General features: G+C 34.2%; 1 protein-coding gene across 7 annotated transcripts in view; it reads right to left on the reverse strand.

The window, feature by feature from the left end:
- Positions 1 to 6,648: 6,648 nt before the first annotated feature.
- The window catches only part of SLCO1A2 (solute carrier organic anion transporter family member 1A2), a 45,793-nt gene continuing 30,437 nt past the window's right edge, over positions 6,649 to 22,004 (reverse strand). For 6 of the 7 annotated variants that reach the window (XM_046013609.1, XM_046013610.1, XM_046013612.1 and 3 more), the window contains 3 exons: positions 14,711 to 14,775; positions 14,041 to 14,158; positions 6,649 to 7,894 (listed from right to left, as the gene is read on the reverse strand). In XM_046013609.1, coding sequence (XP_045869565.1) covers positions 7,675 to 7,894; positions 14,041 to 14,158; positions 14,711 to 14,775 — 403 coding nt within the window. In that variant the 3' untranslated portion in view covers positions 6,649 to 7,674. Of the gene's footprint in view, positions 7,895 to 14,036; positions 14,159 to 14,710; positions 14,776 to 22,004 lie in introns of those variants that run through there. The other variant, XM_046013613.1, reaches the window with a different exon arrangement.

Below are 22,004 nucleotides of genomic sequence, written 5' to 3' on the forward strand. Positions count from 1 at the left end.
AGAGTCTTTTATTTTGTTTTTAAGTAACAATTGTTTAAATTTTTCTTAGGGCCTTATTTCACTAAGCATGATGCCCTCTAGTTCCATCCACGTCGTCGCAAATGGCAAGATTTCATTTCTTTTGATGGCTGCATAGTATTCCATTGTGTATATATACCACATCTTCTTTATCCATTCATCTGTTGATGGACATCTAGGTTCTTTCCATAGTTTGGCTATTGTAGACATTGCTGCTATAAACATTCGGGTACATGTGCCCCTTCGGATCACTATGTTTGTATCTTTAGGGTAAATACCCAGTAGTGCAACCCCTGGGGATAAAAATACATTATATGTTTATAAAAAAAAAAATTGGAAGGGGAGGCGAACCATAAGAGACTATGGACTCTGAAAAACAACCTGAGGGTTTTGAAGGGTCAGGGGTGGGAGGTTGGGGGAACAGGTGGTGGGTAATAGGGAGGGCACGTTTTGCATGGAGCACTGGGTGTTGTGCAAAAACAATGAATACTGTTATGCTGAAAAAATAAAAAAATAAAAAAATAAAAAAAAATTTTTTCTTAGGGCCAATTGCAAAAAGATTTCATACTTAGCTTTTATCACACTTTACTTCACTAGCACTGTTTATAACAGAGCTCTGGGCACTCCTTGGGCTATTTCTATAATTTGTGTCTTATATGAGTTGTGTATATACATATGTTAACCAGGCTATAACATTGAGAAAAAGTAGAAGCAAAGTAAATGCATTGTTGAAAAACAAAAACAATCTATTCAGACAGTTGTTTGTTGGAACCACAAATCTCTTGAGTAATAAATTTAAAAATTAGATATGCAAATCACAAATTCTAAAATCACTTTCAGGATTTCCTGTATTTGCTATATGGTTGAACAAAGTGAAAAACATTTTAAATATTTAGTCAATAAAATAAACTCTTTGTTTCTATCTAGAGCAGGGGATAATATGAAATCAACTTGTTTTAAGGTCATAATGTTAATAAATAGCATTTATTAACCTAACCCTAGACATATATAAACTTAGTGTGAAAATATAATTGGCAATATCCATCTACTCTCTAGATATATGTTATTCCAATATAATACTCCCCAAAATTTATCAAATTTTCAATTGTGTTTTTCCCCTTTTCCCTACCTTTCCCTTCCCTTCTCTTTTCTTCTTCCCTTAGTCTTGTCTTTTTTCTAACTGAATAATTTGATCCTGAGACATTAGATGGGGAAAAGCAAGTCGATATGTAGGTAGATGGGGGAAACAGTTAGCTACTGAGGGGTACTACAAGGAACTGAGTAGCATGTGAAAGCCCAAAACCTCAAACAGTGTTAGAAGAGTGTTCATAAGAGGGATAGATCAGCATGGCTGCCAGAATCCAAGGAAGGATTATTGGTCAGGATTCTCCAGATGAACAAAATCAATAGAATATGCACAGACATTAGGCAAGCAATTTTTTAAAAATATTTTTATTTATTTATTTATTATTCTAGATGTTTCTGTGAAGGTAGTAGGCAGAGAGGCAGGAAGAGAGAAAGGGGAAGCAGGCTCCCTGCTGAGCAGAGAGCCCGAGGTGAGACTAGATCCCAGGACCCTGAGATCATGACCTGAGCTGAAGGCAGAGGTTTAACCACTGAGCCACCCAGGCACCCCTAAGTAAGCAATTTTGAGACCCAGGGAAGAGTTTATTCTGCAGTTTGAGTCCAGAGACACTTTGCTGGTAGAATTTTCTCTTCTAAAAACTGGTTAAAAGTTTAATCTAAACTAAAAAGAGTTTAGTCTTTTTCTATTAAAGCCTTCAACTGGTAGGTTGAGGCTCACCCACATTATGGAAGAAAATCTACTTTACTCAAAGTGTACTGGTTTATATGTTAATCTCATCTAAAATAAATACCTTCACAGAAACATCTAGAATAATGTTTGGCCAAATATGTGGATACTATGGCCTAGCCAAATTGCCATATAACATTAACCATCACAGGGATAAAGAGGGCAGTAACACATGGGCATTCTGGCATGGGTGTCAGAACCTGAACAGGGAGAGGAAGACATCTCTGTGGATGGAAGCAGGACAGAGCTCTGATATGAGCTATTGGAACTTCAGAAGTGTTTCCAATTAGGAGAGCAATCCAGTATATAGTGTTGGATTCTGAATGAAGGAAACATCTACAAGGGAAAGAGAAAGTGGCACCAGCAGGCACCAGGAAGAGTGGGTGGCACCTAGGATGAGAGATTGGTGACCAATGCCACATTGCCTTAATTACTTAAGTTTTATAGATTTTAATCTCTGGTAGTGGACTTCTCCATCTTCCTTCTTCTTCAACTGCATTGGCCCTTTATACTTTCATGTATAGGTCCAAAAACCTTGGCAATGTCCTCATTTCAAAAAGTGCTGGGATTTTGTTGAATCTGTAGATAAATTTCAGAAGAGCTGACATCCTTACAATATTAACTCTTTTAACCGATAAACATGCTATAAGTCTTAATTTCTCTGGATATTCTTGTGTAGTTTGGAGGGTAGATGTCTTGAATACTTGCTGGGAGATTTATTCTAACCACAGATTTGACCGTGGTTTTTTTGGATGCTTTCCTACACAGTATGTTTTACTAATATCATTTCCTAACTGCAATTGACATATGAAAAACTGCATTTGATTTTGTGTATCCAGAGATTTGTTAAAATTCATTAATTTGGACAGTTTATCTGTAGTAACTTTTGGATTTTCTGCTTACACAACTTGTCACTGATCATATTATTTTTTCTTTTCTCAGCCTTATACATTTTTATTCTTTTTTCTCCCTCCTATTTCCCTGACAAGGACATTGGGTATAATGTTAAATAGAAATGATGATAGCAATCATTATCTTCTCACTCCCAACCTCAGTGGGGTAGTGGCAGGGAGAGGGAGAAGCAAGGTCCCTGTTGAGCAAGGAGCCCATTGCTGGACTCTATCCCAAGACTCCGGGATCATGACCTGAGTCAAAGGCATATGCTTAATGACTGAACCACCCAGGTGCCCCTAAGATTGTTTCTTTCACTATATTTTGAAAATTTAATTACAATACATCTTGGCATTGGTCTGCTTTTGTTGATTTTGTTTGGATTTCTTTGTGCCTCCTTAATCTGGATGTCTGTTTCATTCCCTAGATTAGGGAAGTTTTCAGCTATTATTTCATCAAATAAATTTCCTGTCTTCGTTTCTCTCTCCTTTCCTGGGACTCCTATAATATGAATGTTTGTTGGAGTCCCTGAGTTCTCTAAGTGTATTCTCGTGTTCCATAATTCTTCTTTCTCTCTTTTGTTTGGCTTCATATTATCCATTATTTTGTCTTCTAGATCACTAATTCATTCCTCTGTTTCTTCCAGCCTGCTGTTCATTGCATCAAGCCTGTTTCCAATCTTGTCTATTGCATTCTTCATCTCTGATTGATTCTTTTTAAACTATTTTATCTCTGTTGTAAGGGTCTTACTGATGTCTTCTGTTCTTTTCTCTAGCCAAGTAATTATCCTTATGATTATTTCTTTGAATTCTCCATCAGGCTCCTTACTTATATCTGTATTGCTTAGATCTCTGACCATGGCCTTATCTTGTTCTTTCATTTGGGATAAAATCTTCTGTCTTTGCATTTTGTCTAAGTCTCTGCCTACTTCTTTGCATTTGAAAAGCTAATTATGTCTCCTGCTTCTGAAAGTAATGGCCTCATGAAGAGGTCATGAGGTTCCCAGAGCCTGGTGCTTTGGGAAGTGTCTCAGGTATGTGCAGCATATGCTCTGCTCTTGTGTTTTGGCTGCTCTATCCTTCAGGCCATTTTGCAGAGGATCTCCTTGCCTGTTGTGGGCTGGTTTTGGTCCCTGGCCAGAATGTGGCCAGTTTTAACTAGGTATGCTCTGGTATGCTTGTGAAATGAGACCTGAACTAACTCCACCAGAACTGGGGCCCTGCAGAACTCTGGTCAGGTGACATGATGTGGGCACGATTTTGTGCTTGTCTTCTGGGGGGTGGGAGGGCTGCTGCTCTAGGACTGAGGCAAACTTTACTGAGAAGGGCAATCCTGTCAGAGTGCAGGGTGGTGGGGCTTGGTGTTAACACATGCAGCAGCCAGTGTTCCGGCTGTACTGACCTCCTATAGGTGGTTCTGTGTTTATGCTGAGGGGTGGGAGAGGGAAACGGTGCCAGGCAGCACCTTTGTTCCCAGAAAGGCAATTCCATGAATGTTGCCTCTTGGGGACTCTGAGAAGAGTAAATCATCTTCCCGCTGTGTACAACAGGTGCTCTTTAGATCACTGTTGCCGCACTGTCTGCCCAAGTACGGTTTGCCTACCTCCTCTCCAGGAGCAGTGCAGTGCCCTCAGAGCTCCCAGCCACACCCACTGACCTTTAAAGCTCCAGTTGTCAAGCCCTGCTGATTGCAAAAATTCATAAAATTTAGCCTCATTTTCCAAGCCAATGACTTTGGGAAAACATTTTCCTTGTGTATCCATCCCCCTGTTCACTCCTCTCAATCTTGCCCTTCTCTGAGATCATGGCTCCTTTCCCTCCACAGCACCTGGCATCTGTTTCTTCCCTGAATTCCATCTCTGCACTTTCTACTATCTTTAATATGGTCTCTTCTCTCCCTTTAGTTGTGGACTTTGTTCTGTTTGTGTTCAGGCCAATTTCTGGGTTATTTAGGATGATTTGCTAGTTATCTAGCTGTGTTCATGGGATAAGATGAGCCAAGGGTTTTCTCCTATGCCACCATCTTCCTCTCCCCCCCAAAAGCTTCTTATGTGGTGCTGTTTCCTTTTTCTCACAAGTCTCTGGAAATAGGGTAAGTCCTTGTTCCTTCTTTTAGCTTCTAAGTGATTCTTCCCACTTCTTCCCTTCCAACTCCAGATTTCCTGTCATCAGACTCTAACACTCAACTATAAACACTGAACTATACCTCACTGCTGCAATCATAACTACCCTGATTGACATTCCTCATTTCCAATGATTAACTCTTCTCACTTGTTTCAACAATACTCCTTCCTGTCTTGAATCATGGTTATTTTTAGTATAACCAGAAATGAAATCTCAAACTCCACAAGTTCAAAACTTAACTCTTATAGACTGCCTTACCCAGTCTTTCTCAATTTCTTTCTTCTCATATGACACATCTAATCATTCACGAAATTACATTAGTCTTCAAAATATCTTTAGGCAGTCTTTCAATTAACTGGTCTATTTTCTGTGTAACTACCAGTTTTTCTGGTGGCATTTGAACTTGCAACTCAGAGGCTCCTACCTACATCCTGGGCTCCTTGTGACTGCATTCTAGATTACACCTTCTTCCACTCTTCTATCCCTGGAGGAAGTCACATTCCCTTTATATTATACAATATATAAACATAGTATATTGCTATCCATTTCTCCCACCCTCCCTTCCTGTAATCTCCCCACCATTATGGATTTATATAATTATTTATGTATTGAATATTTTTTGAGTGGGATGGAAATAAGGAGATAAAATAAGAATTAGATAAATATGGGGCACCTGGGTGGCTCAGTGGGTTAAAGCCTCTGCCTTCGGCTCAGGTCATGATCCCAGGGTCCTGGGATCAAGCCCCGCATCAGGCTCTCTGCTCAGTAGGGGGCCTGCTTCCCTTCCCCTCTCTCTGCCTGCCTCTCTGCCTACTTGTGATCTCTGTCTGTCAAATTAAAAAAAAAAAAAGAATTAAATAAATATGGTTCCTTATTCTACTGTCTTGAGCCAGAAACCCCATATCATCAATCAGGCCTCTTGTCTTTTAAAAGTCTTTCATCTTTAATGGACACATGAAAAAGTATTCATCATCATTAGCCATCAGGGAAATTCAAATCAAAACTCCATTGAGATACCAGCTTACACCAGTTAGAATAACAAAAATTGACAAGGTAAGAAACAACAAATGTTGGAGAAGTTGTGGAGAAAGGGGAACCCTCTTACACTGTTGCTGGGAATGCAAGTTAGTGCAGCCACTTTGGAAAACAGTGTGGAGGTTCCTCAAAAAATTAAAAATAGAGCTACCCTATGACCCAACAATTGCACTAGTTGGTGTTTACCCCAAAGATACAGATGTAGTGAAAAGAAGGGCCATATGTACCCCCAGTGTTCATAGCAGTGATGTCCACAATAGCCAAAATGTGGAAAGAGCCAAGATGCTCTTCAACAGATGAATGGATAAAGAAGATGTGGTCCATATACACAATGGAATATTACTCAGCCATCAGAAAGGATGAATACCCAATTTTTGCATCAACTTGGATGGGACTGGAGGAGATTAGGCTAAGAAATAAGTCAAGCAGAGAAAGTCAATTATCATATAGTTTCACTTATCTGTGGAACATAAGGAATAGCATGGAGGACATTAGGAGAAGGGAAAAATAAAAGGGAAGAAATCAGAGTGGTAGATGAACCATGAGAGACTATCGACTCTGGGAAACAGAGTTTTAGAAGGGAGAGGGACGGGAATGTGTGAGTCTGTTGATGGGTATTAAGGAAGGCACGGATTGCATGGAGCACTGGTTGTTATATGCAAACAATGAATCATGGAATACTACATCAAAAACTGATGATGTACTGTATGTGGCTAACATAACACAATAAAAAAAAGAAAAAAAGAGAAAAGTCTTTCATTCTTTTATTGTAACCATAAATGACAAAATAATAATATCAGTAGATTTAGTTTTAAATGTGTATCTTGAATTTTATTAACCCAATTTCATAACAGAAGCTACTTTTTAAAGGCATCATTCTCTAAGATGAATTATGGAAAATTATATTGTGTTCTAACTTTGGACATCATGGATAGGATAAACATTGATTTCAGAAGGTCTCCTGAATTTGGGAAAATATTCCCTCAACAATGTCTGATTCTAAAGTGTTTTTCTAATATCATCCTTTCATCCTTTGATTCAGACACTTGTTTTTCAGAGTTTAGTCACCAGGTTTGAATTGCTTAAAAAAGAAACAACCCAACAATCTTTGCTACATAATTTTTAATAACCTGACTCAGTTTTTCAGTATTCTGAACAAAATGGGCAAATATAGGACTTGAGTAATAAACCTGGGAACAAATTGTGAGCAAGTGATGGCATATTAATAAGTAATTGATTTTAAAACAATCATGTCTGAAAGCAATAGGGAAAGTTAAAGAATAATTCCTAGAATTAGAAGGTGTGGGCTTCTTTCATATAAAAGTGATACATTTGAATAAAATAAATATTCATGTAAGCAAGATAAGAATTTCAGTCTCTAAATAACCTCAGTATCAATCAGAAGTTCAGTGGAATTAAATAGATTTTTATAATAGGAAATTTTTAGAATCATTTGGAAAAGGCAATGTGGGAAATATACTCTCATTTCACATGAGATTAAAGAGAAATTGCTATTTTCACATAAAAAATAAAACTGGCTCTAATATGCTGTTTTGAAAATTATTATAAATGTCCCTCTGAGAAAAATCTCAAGTGTCATGGATGCCTCAGAAATACCATCATTGAGCATTTTTTAATCTTGAGTAAAAACAACAGCATCATCAACAACAAAGGACACCAAAACTTGAGGTTCATAGAGATAAGAAAAAGTTACCCTCTGTATCCCTATTGATTTTAAAAACAATTAAGTTGTAGTGAATTCTCCAACGCTGAGAAGCATGATAAAATAGGGCATCACAGTTTAGTTTTCAATTCATCATCATTCAAGACTTTGGAATTTTGGTGCAAATCTTTGCACTCATTTTCCTTCCCTGCAACCTTTGCCTCTATAAGCACAGTTCCTGAAGAGACATTTTCACCAGGTAGACGACGTTTCTTCAAAATAATTAGGATTAAAAAGGCTGGAATATAGCTTATTCCTCTTAGAGCTGATGGCAAACCAAGATAGATGTATCTATCAAAAAAATGTTAAAACATATTAAATCTTACATAGTGTGGTGAGTACAAGCTAGTGTTGCATATCTTTAATTATTAATAATTCATTCCCATGAGGACAATAGCAGCTAATTGTTTTGCATGTCAATTTTATATAAGCAACTCTTTTGAACTCACTTACTCTAATGTATGTTAAGTGTTTTTTTGGAATTTTTCATCGAGAAAATTCACACTTATTTTCTTCTTTTCTAATCTTTTAGGTTTTTAAAATCTTTTTACATCAAATTGAACCTCTAACTTAAATGTAATACTGACAGCGATAGCAGTTTTATTCCAGTATCTAATTAAGAATTCTCCCAAAGAATTCACCATCAGTTGTGATTTCTACTCGGGGGGGGGGGTGTTGATGACCTTAATCAAATTAAAGAACTTCCTCTTCTATTCTGAATTTGCTCAAAGTTTTAATTATGAATATGTAAAGTATCACCAAATTATTTTTCTGCATATAGTTAGCAGAATATCAAAGATCTTACCCCTTTACTGTGTTAATCTATTTGGTTAATAGATTTTTCTCATATTGGACCATCCTTGCATATCTAATATAAACTATATTAGTGAGTGTTTTATACATTAGATTTGATTTGTTCATTTCTTATTTAGAATTTTTGCATGCATAGTTATAAGTAAAATTAGCCTGAACTTTTTTTCTTCTACTGAACTTGTCTAATGTGAATATCCAGATTGTACTACTTTTGTAAATGAAGTGGAAAAATTTTTTTTCCATTTCTTAGAATAACTTGTTTTATGCAGAAATCATTAGTTCATTGAAAGTTTGTAAAACTTGCCTTAAAAGAATCTAGGCTTGGTGCCTTTGGAGAATGGGAATTTTCGACTGATTCATGTTTTTAAATAGCTATGAAAATATTCACGTTTTCTATGTATTTATAGTAAAATTTGTTAATGTATACTCATCTAGAAAACCCTCTATTTAATGTTTCTAAATTGCTGTATCTATCCTTTTTTATTCTTCATAGTGTTTATTTGTGTCTCCACTCTGTTTGCCTTTCCAGATAACTGTTATTATTATTATATTTTAATCTTTTCAAAAAACAGTGTTTTACTTTTTTATGACCTCTATGGTGTATAGTCAATTAATTTCACCATCTTTTAATTTCAGCTTTTTAATTCTAAAATATTCTTATAAAACACTTCAAGAGTACAGACAAAATAAATTAACTAACATGTTTGTACTTACCACCCAGGTTTTCAAAATGATTAAAGCCAATTCAAAAGAAAATACTAATATATTAAAATCCCATGTGTGGCCCTATGATATTATCGTCTAGCCCTTCCTCGATGTAAGACTATGTTGAATGTTATGTATTTTCTTTCTAGTTTATTTTTATAGTTTTATAAAATATATATGTATATATTAATAACATATAATTCATATATTTTTACATTTTAAATAACTGGCATATGCTATACATTTTATTTTGAAAATTTCTGTTAGCTCCTCATTTTAAAATTATGCTCATACACACAGTTCTACAGTTTTACTTTTTTTTTTGCACCACATTTCAATTTGTGAACATGCCGCAATTTATTAATCCAGGTCTCTATTGGACACTTGTATTATTTAACTTTTTTCTAATATCAACAATACTGCAATAAAACTTTTATATGTCTCCTTGTGTATGTGAACAAGAGTTTCTCTAAAATATGTCTCAGGGCTGTAGAGTACACAACTTAGTAGATATTGTCCAAAAGTTTTCTTCATTAGTTTTTATTCACTACCAACATTCCTCATTATCTACAGTGTCTTCTATTATAAAGAAATTTAAAAATTTATAGTCACATTTGCTCATTTCTTGCTATGTGGTTTGTGTTTTTGACTCAAACCCAAAGTAATTAGGATCAGAGATATTAAACTCTATTGTTGCTGGTACCTATCTGCTATTGGTCTAATTGTTATTTCTTTGTAAGCCCTCTATTTATTTCATAACAGGTTTTTTCTATTTATCTTGAAAGCTTGTAATTTTACTCTAGTATGTCCATTTATATCTATTCTACTTGGCAATTATAATTCATCTTTGATATGAAAATTCATGTCTCAAATTCTAGGAAATTCTAAGCCAGTAATTCTTATATCTGACATTTCCTCCATTCTCTTCCTAGAATTTTTTTTGAGGTGTATACTTTGTTATTTGATCTTTAATATTATTTAAGCATTCATTTTTGTTGAATCAGTTTAGGTTATTGATTTACATTCTGGATAAATGATTTTTTTCAGTTCACCAATTCTCATTTTAATGTAGGTTGGCTTGAAATTTATTACATACTTAGGATTCCTTTTATTATCTCAATGCTATACATTTATTCTTTAGTATTTCCAAGAGTTCTTTTGGTATTCTCCTTTCTGCTTGATTTTTCTTATAATTTGTTATTCATTTTTAATGGACATTATGCCATTTATTTACTACTTTTAAACCTATTATGCGGGTTAAGCATACTTATTTTTTTTTAAGATTTTATTTATTTACTAGAGAGTCAGAGATCACAAGTAGGCAGAGAGGCAGGCAGAGAGAAAGAGGGGAAGCAGGCTCCCCACTGAGCAGAGAGCCCAACGTGGGGCTCGATCCCAAGACCCTGGGATCATGACCTGAGCTGAAGGCAGAGGCTTTAACCCACTGAGCCACCCAGGTGCCCCAAGCATACTTATTTTAAAGTCTTTGTCAGAATATATAATTTAAAACAGATGAAATTATAATAAATTTAATCTGGAATGAAGCCATGTTTCAACTGGTAATTTATGTGCGTTGTTTTTTTTTTTACCATTAGATTTGTTCATGTATTTTTAAGTTTTAGCTGGCAAAACTAAACAATTTTGAGTATTTTGTTGTTGCTGCTGACCATTCTGGTGTTCTTTCACTATATTTATTCTTCCAAAACCTCTTTTACAAAGAGGTTTGTATTAGTTTCCTAGGGGTGCCATAACAAAGCATCACAAACTTGATGGCTTAAAACAAAGTTATTCTTTCACAATTCTGAAGGCTTGAAATTGGAAGTCAAGGTGTTGGCAGGGCCAGGCTTCCTCTGTAGGCTCCAGGAAAGAACCCCTCCTTGACTCTTCTTAGCTGCTGGTAATTGCCAGCAATCCTTAGCATTCCTTGGTTTGTAGATGCAACACTGAAATCTCTACCTGTCTCCATGGTATTCTTCCTGTGTATCTTTGTCCTTGTGCCCCTTTCCTTTTCTTATAAGGACCCTGATGGTTGGAATTAGGACCCACTCTAACCCATATGATCTCATCTTAATTTCACTAATTCAAAGACTTATTTCCAAATAAAATCATATACTGAGACTATGAGTAGATGTGAAATTTTGAGGGACACTACTCAGCTCAGTCCAAGGGTGTTGAACACCACCACCTCATGGATTACAGCATTGAATCTGGATCTAATCTCTTGACTCTTTTGAAGAACTTTATTTTCTCTGGAAGCCGATCATCCAGAAACCACTGTCCATTTCTAGATTTAGAGGCTTTGCATTCAGCCTTTGTGCTCAGCTCTATTTATGCCTTTATGTTTCTGTTCAGTTTCTAGTTCAGGAAAACTGAATGTCCAGAATGATGTTTACATTATCTTTGAAACCAGATATATCCCTTTGGAATTAAAAAGATATATTATATCTATTGTTCTTATTTGAAACAGGAAATATATCAGTACATAACTTAATGAATTATTTATCACATTTTTTTACTTTAGTCAAACTTGTATTGTCCTTTTTCTAAATTCTGAGTTCACTAATTTTCAGTCTTTTTTAAAAACATGTATACATTTAAATTTCTAAATAAGCTTTTGAGTACTGGTTAGCCTTGTCCCACAGGTTTTCCTAGTCAATGATTTCACTGACATAGAGTTTTTATTCCTTCATTATTTTTATAAATTATTTATTCTTTAACCTATAAGTAATTTCATATGTGAGGTTTTGGCAACATTTTATCATAGATTTCTAATTGTATTGCATTATGGGCAGAAAATAGTGGTTATATGGTTTCAACACTTTCTTTTTTTTTAACTTTGTGGCATTAGACTTAGTTGTAATAAGCATCTATTATAGGCTGGAGAAAATATATATTCCATTGGTTGAGCTTTTTAAAAATTGATATATGTCTATTAGAGAGCTCTTGTACAATTTGGTGGTTCACACTTTTCTTTATCCTAAATAATTTTTGTCTATATTTTCTATTCACTTGTTGGGAATGTTTGTTCCACTCTGATTTATATTTCTTCCTGTAATTTTGTGAGCTTTTTGTTTTATATGTTTGAGATTAAGTTGATAGATATATATGGGTTGATTACTGGTATATATTATTGATAAAGTGTTACTTTTATTATGAAGTAATATCCTTCTTTAACTCTATTAATCTCTTTCACTTTTTAAAAATTTTTCATTTTTTTTAAAGTAGGCTCCACACCCAGCATGGAACCCAATTCAGGGCTTGAATTCATGACCCTGAGATAACGACCTGAACTGAAATCAAAGTTGGATCTTTAACCAACAGAACCACACAGGTACCCCAGTCCTTTTCAGTTTAAATTCTATTTTGTCTCAGACTCATTAATATAACCACAGGAGTTTGATTTAATACCTGCCTGGTATATCTTTTCTGACCTTTATCTTGAACATTCCTCACACTGTATTTTTTAGGTTGTGTCTTGTAAATAACATATAGCTAGAATTTTGAAAACACTGAAGCTCATGTGAAAGTCACTATCTTTTAAGAAGCAAGTTCATTTGCTTTACATTTATTGTTAAATCTGATATATTTAGGTTTATTTTTTCAACTTATTTTGTATGCTTTTATTTATGTATTTATGTATGCTTTTATTTTATTTTATGCTTTTACATCCTTACATTTTTGGTAAAATTTAATCAGTACTTCTGTTCTTAAAAAATTCAAAAGAGTTCTAGATTTTACCTGGATTTTGAGCTAACAAGTTAGCCTGCCACAGTTGCATGGATGCTGATTCAAGATACAAGATTTCCAGGTCAGAGACACAGGACTTTTTTACTCACAGTACAACAATCAGCAAAAACTGCAAATTCAGGTTGGTTTTCCTTAACTTTCAAGTCCGAAAGGAATCACAAAGTGAGAGACCTACGTGGATTTTGTGCACACAGTAGGTTTGGATCATGGCTAAGGATCCCTAGTTAAGGAAATTCCATTCTTTTAAGTGGGCTACAAGCAAATCCGCCAACATTTGCCCTAGAGACTTAATATTTTTATCATCTTAGACAGCAAACTCTGCTCTATAGAAAATAAACCTCACCTATACCTTCCAAGGTCATTTATTACTCAAACATTCTTGAGAAGGTAGTCCACAGCAGAAGCCTCTGCTAACAAAATGTGCAGAAATGTAAAAGAGACCCATGGAGAACTGTCTACCAACAATGCCCACCTCCTATTTCTAAGCAGTATTAACATCTGGTGAATTTTTTCATGAGTACACTTTATCGGCTACTCTAATTAACCTCACAGAGTTTGGTACCAAATATAATTATTTTGTCTGAAATAGCATTTAATTAAGGCTGCTATCAACAGGAATCCTGGCAGTAGGCTTAGGCCAATCTACATTAAGGACACTTGGGGTTTCTCAACTGTGAAGCAAACACATTCTGTGCACAGTTTGTGCCTGGGCCCACTTCCACTCTACCCCTGCAGAGCTTCAGGGGAACAGAGAACTGATGAAAACATGAGTCTCATGCTGTCTGCACCCTTCACAGTTCTTCACATAGGTCCTTTTACTAATTAACATAAGACCTTAGAGAGTTTTAAAGAATGCTACATTGTTTTTTAGTAAATGAAAATGTTTTCCAACTGCCCTGTCAAGAGAAATTAATACAAATTTAAGAGTTCAGGTCTCCAAATGAAAAAGAAATATGAAAATAGAGCAAAATGAAAGTGTTTGTTAAAAAACACATTAATATTATTTTGAGTTTTGTTTAAAATCAGATTTATAATAACAAAAGAATATATATTCTGGAAACACAACCAAAGTAGTCTAGTATCTGACAAAGAAAATGTTACACATGAACGGTACTACTTTATGTATAGTCTGAGCCGAGAAAGCAATTCTTCAAAAAATTTATTATCTTTACCTGAAGTTGGTAGAATCATATATCCTGCATGCCCCTGACTCACCACATTTCAAAATTCCCCAATGTAAACATGTGGAATCCACTAAAGCTCCAAAATATATAGGTGCAGGAATTCCAGCTACAATTGAAGAGAGGAGAAGGGAAAATCCATCAACAAGGAAAGAATTAAGGCACATTATTTTGTTTGGAAACATTTCAATTTTCTCTATTTGTAGAACAAATAAAGTTTAACAAAATATGAATAGTATGTTCCGTTTTATTTTTAGAAATTAGAAAGTACTTTCATTATAAAGTTTCTAAATTATAAAAGATAAGTAATGTGATACATAAATGCAGCATAAAACTGATGTAGAAAAATATTGAATTAATGATTCTTTAAATTTTTCCTGCAGTGTTTTGAACCGAACATGTGTACATTTTACTTCAACAAGGCATTTTTGTTCTTTTGCTTTTCAAATCTTCTAATAGATGAAAAATAGAATTAAGTTCAGATAGATATTTTTCAAGTAAAAGGGGGAAGTTCTCCATGTCTTATTGTACCACATTCTCATATAAATTACAAAGTGCTGCAAGCAGAAGAGATATTTGCTAGACTATTACTCTGGGAGAATGATTTCATTTACTTAGTATTTAATAATGGTCTGATGCTGGAAAAAAGAATGATTTTTACCAAATACTCTTGTGCAAAATGTATGTAACCCCACACCAAGAGACTTCTCTTCAGGCTTGATGCACCTAGAACATAAGTAAATTCACAAATAAAATAAAAGTAGAGATTTAAACACTGTCATAGTTTTTTTTTAACTCTTTGTATGCTGGTTAACACACTGGACACTAGAAAATTGTTTTGCATGCTCAGGTCTTGGTTATTCAAGAATAATTATCCAGTATATAGCCTACAGAGGACCTCTACTTCTGGTCCTTGGCATTTTACCCATCATTTTTTGCTCATTCATTTCTATCAGAGAGTTATCAAAGAAGAAAATATTTCATATAAATTTCTATGCCAATATCCACTTATTGACATGGCAATTCTTCATTAAACCTTCAGACTAAAGACAAAACTATGCAACCCTCACTGTATTTAAGTCATTTGTATTGACAAAATACAGAAAAGCCAAGAATTTGTATAAGTAAATGTAAGGCAGAAAGAAAGCAGAAATAAAAATTTTCAAAGGAATATAACAAAGAAATCCAAAGCAAACATATTTTATGTAATTTGGTACTATTTCAACACAGATCTCTCCATATTCTCCAAAAATTCCACCACTTTTGCACTGTTGCCTGAAATTCCTATATGTAGAAACAGAGATTATAATTCCCCAGTGGCCCTTTTTGTGTCCCACTCACTCCAGCATCGACATGGCTAACTCCCCAAAGAATTCACTTTGAGAAGTCCACTGCATTCCCTTCCCTTCCCTGATTAACTCAAAGCTGAGAAAATAAAATCTGCTTTCTTCACAAAAGCATACACTACATTTTTACCAAAAACGTCATCTTATTGGCATTTTCTCATTGTAAGTATTTTACTAAATTTGAAAAATCTCATAGTTTGACCTAGACATTATCTTCCTGACATATAGGTTACTTAGACAACATCAGTGATTTATTCAGAAGGTAGTTAACAAAGCCAGCAGACCTAGCATGATCCCCTCAGTCCCACGGTTTCCATTTAATACAGAAAATAGGGCATTTAAATTTTACTGAAATTTTTTTCCTCCCCCTCTATCTCTGATATAGCCCTTAATGATCTCACAGAGGCATGAAATACTAATAACGAAGAAATTATTTAAACTGTTGGGACAGTTTAAACTGTTCTGTGAACACTATCATTGATTTGTGTTGATAATGACGTAGTGTTATTATAATCATTTTCATTGATTGGTGTTGGTAATTTCTAGAATTCAAGAATCAGAAAATTAGCATGCAAATCATGCAAAAATGCTGGGAGAAATTGAAATCATTCTTTAAACTGGCAGATAGCATTGATGTTGTGCCCCTTTACCATCAAAGTAGGAGATCCAGGGAAATTCCACAAAAATAAAGACAAACACAAGTATATTAATAAAAACCTTGGGGTTAAATTCTACAATATGGTTCTGGCAAGAGATGGGGGAAGAAAATAGGACATGAAGAGAACCTGATTAGGTACTTGTTTTATTAGGGGGTAGATACTAATACTAAAAAGTTTTGAAGTTGATAAGTAAAATATTAATGTAGTTAAGAATTTCAATAATCAGGCTTAACCATTTGAAAGATACAGCTTTCAAAGCAGTAACAGAACATCCAATATACACAGTAGTTCCCTCTTATCTGTGGTTTCACTTTCTGTGGTTTGAGTCACCCACAGTCAACCCAATCTAGAAGCAGATGGTCCATGGACTGGAAGATCAAAAGCAGCTGAAGGCTACAGTCCTGTATTACAGTGCCTATGTCATTCACCTCCTTTCATCTCATCATGTGGGCATTTTATCATCTCATATCATCACAGGAGGAAAAAGGGTGAGTACAGAGGCACCTGGGTGGCTCATTTGGTTAACCATCTGCCTTCAGCATAGGTCATGATCCCAGGATTCTGGGATTGAGCCTGTTTTGGGCTCTTTCCTCGTCTGGGAGCCTGCTTCTCCCTCTCCCTCTGCCTGCCACTTTCCCCACTTGTACTCTCTCTCTCTTTGTCAAACAAATAAAATCTAAAAAAAAAAGGGGGTGAATACAACACAATGAGATCAATGAGATATTATAATAGTGAGACAGGCCACATGCACTTAACTTTCATTGTTACAATTATTCTATTTCATTATTAGTTATTATTGTTAATCTCTTGCTCTACTTAATTTATAAGTTAGATTTTATCACAATTATGTATATGGAAAAACACAATGTGTATAGGGTTTGGTACTATCCATGGTTTCAGGCATCCACTGGAGATCTTAAAATATATCCCTTGAAGATAAGGGGTTCCACTGTACAATGGAAAGCAAAAAAAGAAGTAAAAAGAAAGTAAAATCAATAGAATGTATTAAGTAAAATAGTAAAAAGAGCTTTGCCACAATAATTATAAAAAAACATAAGTGGGTTAAGTGTACCAATTTTAGATGATAAAATCATATCTACATATTATCTATGAAGCATAAAGGAAGATTGAAGACTGAAAATAAAGGGAAAGGAAAAAATGTAACAGGAACAGTGAACCAAAAGAAAGCTAGAACTGCAATTTTAATAAGAAACAGTATAATTCCTTGAAAGAAATAGCTAAAAGATAAAGAGAATTAAGTGATGCTAATAATAGAAGTAGAATGACCAAAAGCATATAATCCTATAATATAACCTCCAAATACTAAATTAAAAAAAAAATGGGTGATGGGTATTAAGGAAGGCACATGCTGTGATGAGCACTGGGTGTCGTATGCAACTAATGAATTGCTGAAATCTATATAAAAAACTAATGAGGTACTACTATATATTGGTTAACTGAACATAATTTTAAAAAACTGACAGAATTATAGTAAGAAATACATCAGCAATATTTAGAGATTTGAACACCAATCTCTGAAAAACTGATGAATTACATTTACAAAATTTCAATAATAAAGTACTTTACTTCAAAAGATCTGAGAACTGTATACTCAAAATGCAGAAGTTACCCATTCTTTTCAGAAAAACGTGAAGTACTCAAAAAATGTACTAGGCCCCAAAGAAAGCCTTGACATGCCACCTTCCCAATCTGTAATCTTTTAGATTATGTTCTCTGAACATAAAAATGAAATAACAATAATAAATGTATATCTATAGAAAGTTCTAATCAATATGAAAATTATATAATGTATTAATAAATAAGCTTTGGCCTGGTGGGGCAAATCATTACAGAAATTGCAAAAGAGTTCAAAATAAACTTCAAGGAAAATACTAATTGAGGTATAGATAAGTAATAGTTGGGAGGAAATGTATAGTTTCATCTACAGTAGTTAAAATGAACAAATGATCTAAGTATTAAACTCAAATAGTTATATAAAGAACAACAGAACAAGCCTAAAAGAAAAAAAAATTTTAAAGAGCAGAAATACATGAAATAAAGATTAACAAAATGAAAACTGATTCTTTAAAAGAAGAAAAATAAAACATATTCCTCTGGCAACAATGATCAAGAAAAAAATGATGAAGGAACAAAAAAATACATAAGAAAAAAGAGTAAACCTTTCAGATATACCAGAGAATATCAGAATGATAAAAGAACATTATAAACACTTATTTGCTAACAAGCATACAACAGGTATAAGTAGAAATGGAAAATGTGAATAGGCACTAACATTGAAAAAATGGAAATAATAATCAAATATCACTGTCCAAATGAGCCCAAAGTATAAATATTTTTACAGGTGGATGTATGTAACTTTGAACAGATAGATATTGAATATAAGTAGTTCCAGAAATTAAAAAATAGAAAATTTATAAATTCATTTTGTGGGGTCTCAAATGATTCCAAAGCAAAACAAGAGTAAAAAAATAGTAGGTCTGTTTTACTTATCAAGATAGATATAACAATTGTAAATAAAGTATTGTTTAAACAAACCAAATCATATATAAAAATATACCATAACTATGTTTTTTTGCCATCAGTTTAACATAAAAAAACTGTTTGATTTTACTATACTAAAAATATTGAGTAGAAAAATTATAGAATCATAGATGCAGAAAAATACAATTAATAAAGTTTTGTACCCATTTCATTATTAAAGACTTAGAAACTAGATGAAAACTATATTCTGAAAATCTACAGCAAGAATTATAATGGAAAAATTTATATGGTTTCCATTAAGATTAGCATACTCACTATCACCATCACTACTATCACCACTATCATCTAACATAATTTTGGAGGTCCAAGTTGATGATAAGAAAATTTAAAAAGCCTATGATGTGTAAGGCTTAGAAGTGAAGAGATATAACTCTCCACATTTGTACCCCTTTCTATATAGAAAGCCTAACAAAATAAAAAAATTATTATAATAAGAAAAATTAAGTTCAAACCTAAACTTTAAAAAATTAACAGCATCCCTCTAAATCAACAATAACCAACTAGAAAATATAAGAGAAAATAGGGCCACTTATAATCACAAATAAATACATACCAGTATGTATTCATACAAACATCCATATCCGTGTGTAGCTATATGTGGATATGTGTATGTTTATAATTGTGAATGATATACTCTTGTATGTGTGTATATATTTGGATATATGTGTGTGTGTGGTATTTATAGAAGAAAATTTAAATAAATAGATATTCACAAAAGATATTTCACGGGGCGCCTGGGTGGCTCAGTGGGTTAAGCCTCTGACTTTAGCTCAGGTCATGATCTCGGGGTCCTGGGATTGAGTCCCATATCGGGCTCTCTGCTCAGCAGGGAGCCTGCTTCCCCCCTTCTCTCTCTCTGCCTGCCTCTCTGCCTACTTGTCATCTCTCTGTCAGGTAAATAAATAAAATCTTAAAAAGAAAAAGATATTTCACAAAAATTTGATGCCAGATTTTCTCTAGTTAATCTATGGAGTCCACACAAACTCCATCAAAATTCCTATGTGAGTATAGAGATCCATACATCAGTAGCTAAATCAGTTTGTGAAGAAAAGAAAAAAGAAAGAGTAAAGGTGACAGTTGTGGGTGGGTGAGGAAGAGTTACCATATGAGATATTAACATACACAATACCAAAGTAATAAAATCAATATGGTACCAGTATGAGAGCAGACAAAACTGTGGAATAAGAATAAAAGTGAAAAATAGCCTCATGTAATATTAAAACATGAGATATGATAAAGGTGGTACCACAAATCAATAGAGAAGGGACCTCTTATTTATACTGATATTGGGAAAACGGCTTTATTATATGGAGAAAAAATAACACTGAACATGTCCCCTTTGTACCACACATAAAAACAGACTTGCAGTGGTTTAAAGAACCATGTGTAAAAGAGGAAAGTACAAATAATAGGATAAAATTTAGGTTAATATTTTTGCAAATATCTTCTCCCATTCTGTCAGTTGTCTTTTGGTTTTGTTAACTGTTTCCTTTGCTGTGCAAAAGCTTTTGATCTTGATGAAATCCCAATAGTTGCCATTTGCGATGACGTGGATGGAACTAGAACGTATCATGCTTAGTGAAATAAGTCAATCGGAGAAAGACAACTATCATATGATCTCCCTGATATGAGGACATGGAGAAGCAACATGGGGGGTTAGGGGGATAGGAGAAGAATAAATGAAACAAGATGGGATGGGGAGGGAGACAAACCATAAATGACTCTTAATCTCACAAAACAAACTGGGGGTTGCTGGGGGGAGGTGGGATTGGGAGAGGGGGAGGGGGCTATGGACATTGGGGAGGGGAGGCGAACCATAAGAGACTATGGACTCTGAAAAACAACCTGAGGGTTTTGAAGGGTCAGGGGTGGGAGGTTGGGGGAACAGGTGGTGGGTAATAGGGAGGGCACGTTTTGCATGGAGCACTGGGTGTTGTGCAAAAACAATGAATACTGTTATGCTGAAAAAAATAAATAAAATGGAAAAAAAAATTTAGGTTAATATTTTTATAAATTAGGAATGAAAAAATACTTTTAAAATATGACTCCCCAACATAAAAACCCTAAGGCAAGAAATTTCAGTATGATAAATTTCAGTATGATGAAATTTAGGATTTAATTTCATAAAAGATACTGTGGAGAAATTAAAGATGAGAGACTAAGAGATAATTACATCAGGTAAACAATATTATATTAATATTTATAATTTAAGCAGAATCATCAGAATTGCCAAGAAAAGTATAGGAAATATAATAGAAAATGGACAAAGAAAATCAATAAACACCTTGAAGCAAAAGCCTAGAGCTAAAAAAAAAATTGACAGGATGCTTAAACACACTGAATTAGGAAATCACACATTAAAACATCAGTGAACTACCATTCCAGACCCGTTGGAGTAGTTAAAGTCCGAAAGTTACGTAATTCCAAGTGTTAGTGAGGCTGTAAGGAGGAAGGAGCTCCTTTGCAGTAAAGGTGTGAGAATAGCTCGTAAGTACTAGCAGTACTTGGTGAATTTATGTATGCCTGTGCCTTATGAACCAAAATAAGATTTATAGCACAACAGCTCCTGTGTGAATATAAAAGCACATACCAACAAAAAATTAGCATTTTACAAAGGACAATCTGTTAAGATCATAAAGCGATCATATTCATGTGGGTGCCTATGGTAAGGGGAAGTGAAAAATGGAATGAAAAAAGCAAAATAAAAAAAGAATGAAAACTTGTCCCAGCCTATGACGATAATGTGCTATGCACTGAAAATCACAATTATCTTAACTCTGCCTCTAAGTTCCAATAAAATACGAAGAAAAGTGAAAGAAATGCAAATTTTGTTCACTAGGAATATCTGTGATTGTTTGCTAGACATGAAGAATGCTGGAATTCAGTGAACACATATGGATGACACCTAAGTTTGAATTGGAGTTCTGCAGTTTCCTAGTTTGAGAAAGCCCTTCATCATTTGTCTCTCATGATACACTTGTAAAAAGAGTTGAGCATTTATTGTTATGCCTATTTTTTTATTTAAAAAAATGAAACTCAGATTAAGTGACCTGTTTAATGTCCTTTAGATAGTAATTGGTGACACTAAGTCTTCTGATGGCTTTACACTCTGATGTCCTATAGCTTGAGCCATATGAAATGACTGCTTGGCCACTACTCTTTACCTATTGAAATGACCATTTCATACAGTTTATACTAAAATATAAATGTCTCTTCTTGTGTTAAACAATGAGAGGTTCACATAATTTAACTGCAAAAAAATAAAGGAAAAGTTAGGAAGAGAAATTCCAAAAGGTGAATATTCATATTCCTGAACTTTAAAATTTTATAAAATTCAACGATGCCTAATATAGAACTCTTATTAAGTGATACATGAAAGCACCGAATT

The sequence above is a fragment of the Meles meles genome, chromosome 7 (genome assembly GCF_922984935.1).
Source record: "Meles meles chromosome 7, mMelMel3.1 paternal haplotype, whole genome shotgun sequence".
In the NCBI taxonomy this organism is placed as follows: Eukaryota; Metazoa; Chordata; class Mammalia; order Carnivora; family Mustelidae; genus Meles; species Meles meles.